The sequence below is a fragment of the Aspergillus sclerotioniger genome (assembly GCF_003184525.1).
Source record: "Aspergillus sclerotioniger CBS 115572 chromosome Unknown BO94scaffold_40, whole genome shotgun sequence".
In the NCBI taxonomy this organism is placed as follows: Eukaryota; Fungi; Ascomycota; class Eurotiomycetes; order Eurotiales; family Aspergillaceae; genus Aspergillus; species Aspergillus sclerotioniger.
The window spans coordinates 275017-281834 of NW_020291030.1; the positions used below are offsets into that span (position 1 = coordinate 275017).

The 6818-nt window shown below is 51.7% G+C and overlaps 3 protein-coding genes across 3 annotated transcripts; 2 read left to right on the forward strand and 1 right to left on the reverse strand.

Annotated features, from left to right (window-relative positions):
- Positions 1-103: 103 nt before the first annotated feature.
- On the reverse strand, positions 104-1700 carry BO94DRAFT_477640 (uncharacterized protein; the record flags this gene model as incomplete). Its single annotated transcript, XM_025608649.1, has 4 exons — positions 104-898; positions 959-1100; positions 1159-1465; positions 1538-1700. The coding sequence occupies 4 exons, from the start codon at positions 1698-1700 to the stop codon at positions 104-106; spliced, it is 1407 nt and encodes a 468-aa protein (XP_025462572.1).
- Positions 1701-2463: 763 nt separating this feature from the next.
- BO94DRAFT_628447 (YjgF-like protein) lies at positions 2464-3220 on the forward strand. The gene is made up of 3 exons (XM_025617483.1): positions 2464-2715; positions 2799-2948; positions 3007-3220. The coding sequence occupies exons 1-3, from the start codon at positions 2551-2553 to the stop codon at positions 3106-3108; spliced, it is 417 nt and encodes a 138-aa protein (XP_025462573.1). The 5' UTR covers positions 2464-2550; the 3' UTR covers positions 3109-3220.
- Positions 3221-5321: 2101 nt separating this feature from the next.
- Positions 5322-6449, forward strand: BO94DRAFT_293786 (uncharacterized protein). The gene is made up of 3 exons (XM_025606700.1): positions 5322-5375; positions 5436-6092; positions 6170-6449. Exons 2-3 carry the CDS (start codon positions 5484-5486, stop codon positions 6263-6265), a joined length of 705 nt encoding a protein of 234 aa, XP_025462574.1. The 5' UTR covers positions 5322-5375; positions 5436-5483; the 3' UTR covers positions 6266-6449.
- Positions 6450-6818: the final 369 nt, after the last annotated feature.

Below are 6818 nucleotides of genomic sequence, written 5' to 3' on the forward strand. Positions count from 1 at the left end.
TGTTCCATCAACGTTCACTATTCCATCTTAGTTACATCATTTCGCTTTTAAAGACAGAGATTCTGCGCTTACCATCCACCAAATAACTGCCAACAGAACAAATTCAACCGCGAGCACGACCCGAACGACCCTCATCGCGCTTATCCTCCCAGACCCAATCCCACCAAGGGCGACGAATATCTCTGAACCCAGCAATCCGATCTCTATCCGTACTTCGTATCGCCTCTGTGGTCCTCACATGGCGCAGCTCCTCCTCCTTCTTGGCCCTCTCCTCCTCCTCCAACCGCTTCTCCTCCTCCAACACCTCATTCTGCTCCTTCTGAACACTTTGGACCACCGCCTCCCCATCATCCACCTCCACCTCCGCACTCTCATCATACGGGAACAACGCAAATATCTCCTGCAGCACCCCAACCTTCGACTGCGCACTCATCAAATACATGTTCAAGCCAGCCAACAACCTCCTTGCCGCTCGGAACCCATCCTTCGTCCACAGGTCATATTCCTGGCTCCCCAATACCTGGAACACGTGCGGATCCGGGTCCTCCTCCGACAAAGACCGCGCCAGGTGCAGCCAGTTCAGCTGTTCCATGAACCGGGCCATATTGTCCCGCGAGTAGAAGCGTTTGCTGACCGTGCTGGCTATGGATCGCTTTTGTTCTTCGTGGAAGACGGTAGGGTTGTGTCGCCCGCACCAGAGCTTGGAAGTCTTGGCGCCTGGGAAGATTGCGCGCAGGAGGTAGAGTTTGCATCCGTGTAGGCCGATTAGGAAGACTTCTTGGTCGGGGATTTGATCGCCTGGTGGATGGAGGCGGAGGATGTTGATTAGGAGTTGGCCCATTATGAGTTGGAGTTTGCCGGCGAGGGCGGCTTGAAGGGGTTGGTTTTCTTCCGTTGTCTGTTTTGGAGAGAGTGGTTAGTATTTGACTTATAGAAGAGGGGAGAGAGGGAACGATACCGTCGATACAGGGACAACGCAGCGTGCTACTCCGATATCAGGGAAATGGTCCAAAGTAATCCAGCTGGCTGAGAAAGGGCCATCCTTGTACTTATGTCGATAGCCGGTCCAGTATTCCGCCCGGCAATCCATGAATCTCGGACTGGGGGGGTTGGTTTGGTCAGCATAGCTGAGTTCAAGGTGAAAAATGAGATCCATACCGAAGATAAAACCATTTCCTATCATCCTCTGACTCGCGACTGATGGCCAATTTGTACATCAACTCATCCAGAAGGGCATAAATGACCTGCGCTTGTCTTTTGCACACTTTTTTGAAATTAGTCCGTGGCGGACAGATAGCAGCACTTCCGTTCTCGTCTTCAAACAATCCTTTCTCAAACTGGGGACCTTTCTTGAGAGTTTGGAAGACGCCACGGAAGGCGATATCGACTTTGGACCATTTCTTGAGGTTCTTTAGGCGGGCGTCATCTTCTTTGCGGAAGGCCCAGACGGGGCGTTGCACGATACCTGAGTTAGTTGAGAGAATCAGTGTGATTCTTTCTTGCCTGTTTTTATGGGGATAGGGAAAGGAGAACGTACGGGTGTGATCCGCTTTGGCGAGGTGTCTTGTAGGAATGAGCTCCTCGTCGGATCGGTTCAGGTGGAACTTGGCTTTGATGCCGTGGACCTCGATTTCGATGACCTTATCAACGGGGGCTGGCTCTGGCGCTGGTTCCGGCTCATCGGGGATCTCGGGGATCATCTCCATGAGTGGAATGCTCGGCTTGCGAACAGGCTGGGGACTCTTTTGGGCCATGGCTCATGGATGATGGAAGGTGAGAGATGAAGAGAAACTAACAATAAGATGAGGGTGTGCAGTGCCGAGACACATGCTGAGTCGTCGGGGTGAACGCCAGAGAGATCTCCATGTTGCTTGTTACTGAGGGGAAGTGAATCGGGGTGCGTGCTGGTGTTGGTTTCTAGGATGAGTGACACCTGCATATTGAGAGAGGAGAATTGTAAAGAAGGATGATTGATTCATTTGGTGACGAGTCAGATCTCTTGGTTGCTTTACATAGAGTGTGTGAAATTGTGAATGTTATGTGGAAAGGTTCAATGGGTGATTGAGGAATGTGTTCAATAAGACAATATGCGGAGATGGAGGGTGGATCCAGTCACAGTGATACAAGGCAATTGTGCTGTTGTTGGGCCAGCGGATAACTTAGATCTGGAATACAGTGAAGCGATATATATTATATAGTGTACTATTACTATGCCGTCCCCCATCCAACTCACACTGGCCACCAATTTTGTCGACATAGTAGATATCTCCTCAATCAAATACATAACTGACAAGCCTAGATTTCCCACAGGTATAATCAAATCAAATGGTATCAACCCAGGTGTTGTTACTTGTTTAGGGATGTCCTCACTAGTTAATCACACACGCTCTTAGTCACAGCTGAGTGGGGCGCCAACCTGATAACGGGGAGTTCCGCGAGCTTCCCCGCTTATCAGCATTGAACCTCCTCCCTTCCCCCAAGCTATATATTTCGAAGCATTGCCCTCTCAGCGTATATTATTATTTCTTATTTCGCAATGAGAAGTACAAGATGTCCAAGGCAGTCAGGATCCCCATCCGCACCCAAAAGGCCCCTCTGCCCCCGCCATTCCTTTCCCAGGGCATCGTCGTTGGCGACATGGTTTACTGCTCTGGACAGGTAGGCGTCAATCCTGCTACAGGAAACATGATTGAGGGCTCGATCCAAGAAAGAACGGTACGATAACTGTGGTCATGTATCTTGCAGGCCCATTCCTTCAGAACTAAAGGGCATGGCAAGGCCTAGCTAACGGGGCTCAGAAACAAATCTTTCATAATCTAAGTGCCGTTCTCGAAGCAGGGGGGTCTAGTCTCCAGGATGCCGTGAAAGTGAACATATTTCTTGCTGATATGAATGACTTTGCTGCTGTCAACGAAGTTTATAGTTTGTTTTTCGCGGATCCGAAGCCGGTATGTTTCATGTCCATTGTGTTCCTGCCGATGCTTTGGCTTGTCCTAACGGAGACAGGCCCGGACATGCGTTGCGGTCAAGACCTTACCATTGGGGACCGATGTGGAGATTGAGTGCTCTGGGGTGGTGAGTGTGCCAAGTCGTGTTTCTCGTCTATGAGAGGCAATGCAAGCGTCTGAATGTGGCTGGGGGCGTGAGTACATACATGACTGGACAAATGTAGAGACTTGTATCAGGACGTGCTTATGCACATATCACTACATCTCGGCCGAATATAACGTTTAGGCTTAGACTAAAAGAACTGGTGAATTTCTGGACAAGTCCAGTTCAAAATGTCAGAAATCAGCGTGCCAGTTATGCCCTTATGCATGAACTCGGTTGGTCGTTGAGCTTGTGTCTAACGACCGTCGGACCCAACCTGGATAGTAGAAAGATGGCCGATACTAGTTCTATACCCTGCTGGATCCTCCATTGTAAGCGAAGTAGCGAACTATGGAGTAATGCTGTCTCAGATCGACTGGGTCAGTTAGAAGCACGGATTTAGGGAGGATCGGACCGCTATAATTAGTAAAGTTCCGCCATTTTCAGGCAACTCCTGCGGATAAGGTCGCATCAACAGCGGTTCAGGGATAGATTTTTGCAGCCACTACTGAGCTGGTCGACTTTTTCAGGCTCCGATCCGAACATCCTGACTCTCAGGATTGCCGAGCATGGATCTGCTGGAGAGAAGGTGCTGGTCACGAAAGGGGAGACCGCCTAGGCCGCATTGGGGTAATGCACACGCCAAGAACCGGCAATCGGCCAATGGAACCAGGGGCTACGGTGGGGCCTACGTCAGGAACAGGCATAGCGGGTGTGCAGTAATTTCCCAGTCCTTGGGTCGCCGGCCAGACTTGCCCACGGTTCATTAGATTCAGGGTCAATCTCCCCGTGTCAGGAACGTGGGTGCTTCCACCATCGAGGACGGAGTACTCCATATCTACTAGTATCTACATCACGATCGAGATGAATGGATCCCTATTCTTTTCCAATGCTCCAGTGATCCAGTGAGTGGTCTATGCCCCATGGAAGTAGGTAGGAGACTGAATCCTGAGACCAGGAGGCGCTCTTTGAACGGACTCAGCCTACGGGTTTAAAATAGCAACCAGAACAATGGTGCCACTGAACGGAGGGCCGTAGGTACCGCCGACTAGCTTCCTCCAGTCCACCGTCCGTAGTCCGTACTCAACCCAGGCGCAGGACGATCCGTGTTCCAATTTGGCCACTTTGATTTGGGTCTTATCAGAGCTTGGACTTGTCAATCTGCATCCAGTATGGCGATGAAGCCAGTCTGGCCGACATTTTTGCTCGACTGTTCAGATGAAGATGGTCTTGCCACCCCCAAAGCACGCTCGTCGCTGACTCGTGAGATCCAACACGAAGCTTGAAGAAGCAATGACCATGGGGGCCTTCCTGTGAATCCTTTCTGACTGTGCCGGGGCTCGGTACCAAGGTAGGTCTCAGCCAATACCAGATCTCTGGAATCCTGTACCACGCTGGTTCTGAGACCGAAGGGATGGAAATAGTGATTGTTTCAGCCCTGACATGTGCCCCAGTAGGGGCTGTGAGCGGTTGGCTTCTTGTTCTTCCGAGTCTCTGACATACCAGTCATGTCAGGGCAAAAGATAGAGACGATTGGCGCGCTGTCAAATAGCACCGACCGGCGGGCCAAGGAATTAGATAGAAAAAGGACAGTTTTGCTGCTCGTGACGGTTGGCGCCGCCGAGCATGCACGTGGTGTAAGACATAAATTCCTTCTCTTTCCCGTGGATTTCCTTCCCTTTAGTTCCCCAAAGCCGGTCTGATTTTCCGGAGCCTGAATGTGAAGACCCATCCTTTGGGGTGCAGGCTAAGAAATTAGCCAAGGATTAGTAGAATAATGGAGCAAGTTCTCGAAATGACCTGAGGTCGATAGCGCCCGCCACTAGCTTCTGGCTGGATGGATTATCTTGAGGTTGAAGACAATTAGAAGTGTAGTGCTAACTACTAGTAGTTGTAGCACATCGCGTCATGACAGGACTTAACTAGCTAGTCTTGTAAGTAAGTATACCAGTGCATGCCTGCTCCATACGGGCAGAATGGATGTGTGCGTACGTAGTGGCTCCGTCGGATGTACTGATGGTATTGGATGCCTCTGGGTTAAGTCGCGATGGTGAGACAGCCGGGGTGGATGGATCATGGATGGCCATTGTGCCTGACTCAACCTGGCGGGCGGGAAGGAAATCATCCATTCAATCTTACCTTACCAGCTAGGCAGAGACGCCACGGACGGGCGGTTGAGCGTATTTCTTCCTACTTACAATACTCCGTACCACCACCGCATTACTACTACTATCACTGCTGGCAGGCGCATAAGTCCCATGCTTACCACATTCCTTGGATCCAAAGTGAGAGGAACCCTCCTCCTCTTTGCGCGAATCATGAAACCAGACTAAACCAAGCCCAAGCCATGCGACTTTCTCGCGATGATCCTTTCCTGGTGATGTCCTGCGGCCATGCCAGCCATCGATGCGGCCGCCGCACCGCCAGTATCACCACGCACCGGGGCTATCCCCACAGCCATCCAGGAACCACCCGCACTAAACGACGCCGTCAGTCTAGGCCTTGTGGTGGTCCGAACCTTGACGGGATTATGCCCTTTGCAGAAGAGGCTGGCGTTCGAGGCGGGAATTGCGATGGGCGCGGTACCACTGCTGATCGGCAGTTGTCCCTGGCCACACTCACCGGCCACTCTGCGCTGTGCTACCCATCCACCGTGCCATCCTTTGGTCCTTGGGCCTGTTACATGCCTGGATTTTGAGGTTTCCTTGAAGATTAAGCATCGATCCCCGGGCTGCAATCATGATGTCCATATGAGCTGTCTTGAAGGACTAAACTTACTTCAACGCCATGCGACATCCCGGAATAACTGGGCCCTTTGTCAACACCTCCACCAATCATTCTTTTTGGTCCCAGAGGTAGTACCAACCCTGTCTGGCCGACCGAATTCTAGATACTGCATACAGCACAGCACCCTGAACCCTAGCCTCAGGCAACTGCCAGGGCGCCCTCTGACTCTACAGTCTACACCCCGTCCTGGCCTCCTTTACACCGCGCAAGTGCACGTAGGTACACCAGTCTGCGGAAGACATACCGGATGGACACCTTGTGCTCCATCTCTACTCGGCTGACGAGACCCTAGTTTGTCGATCGGAATACGCGATGCTACCTTGTTGAAATGCCTAGACCCTTGAGCGATAATCATATGGGCTGCATATCATGCAACTTCTGGTCTTGATTTTTAGCTCGAGGAAGTCCTCTGGAGGACGCCGAAGCCTAACGTGCGCCGTTGACTAGATCCTGTACGATGGGCGGAGAGCGAGCATGGACATCACCAAATCAGGCCTTTTCCTCCGTACTATTGATCGTTTAGCATCTAGTGTTTCTTTGATGGGATGTCGACCACCACAGCATACGTAGCTACATGCCTCCATTAGGACCGTCCTCCGGCCACACCTCTCCAGACGTAGATGCCTACATGCACACAGACAGACCTAGGTACATGGTCGGGATGCATGGATCTGGAGTGCATGCGCAGGAGGAAGAGTCGAGAACCTGTGATACGTAACGACTAACGACAGCCGGACCGGCACTGGCTGGCATGACCTAGAACGGGTTCCAACCCAGGGCGGAAGCGGGCTTGGTCGTCAGTAAATGTCCATCTGGGCTAATCAGAATAAGGATCCGAGGTGGTAATATACGGCAACCAAGGAATAATACCGTACGGAAAGAGGTGGGGCGGGAAGGTTCCACCTCACCCGGTGCGTGTCCCCAACCCGCCTTGTCATGGG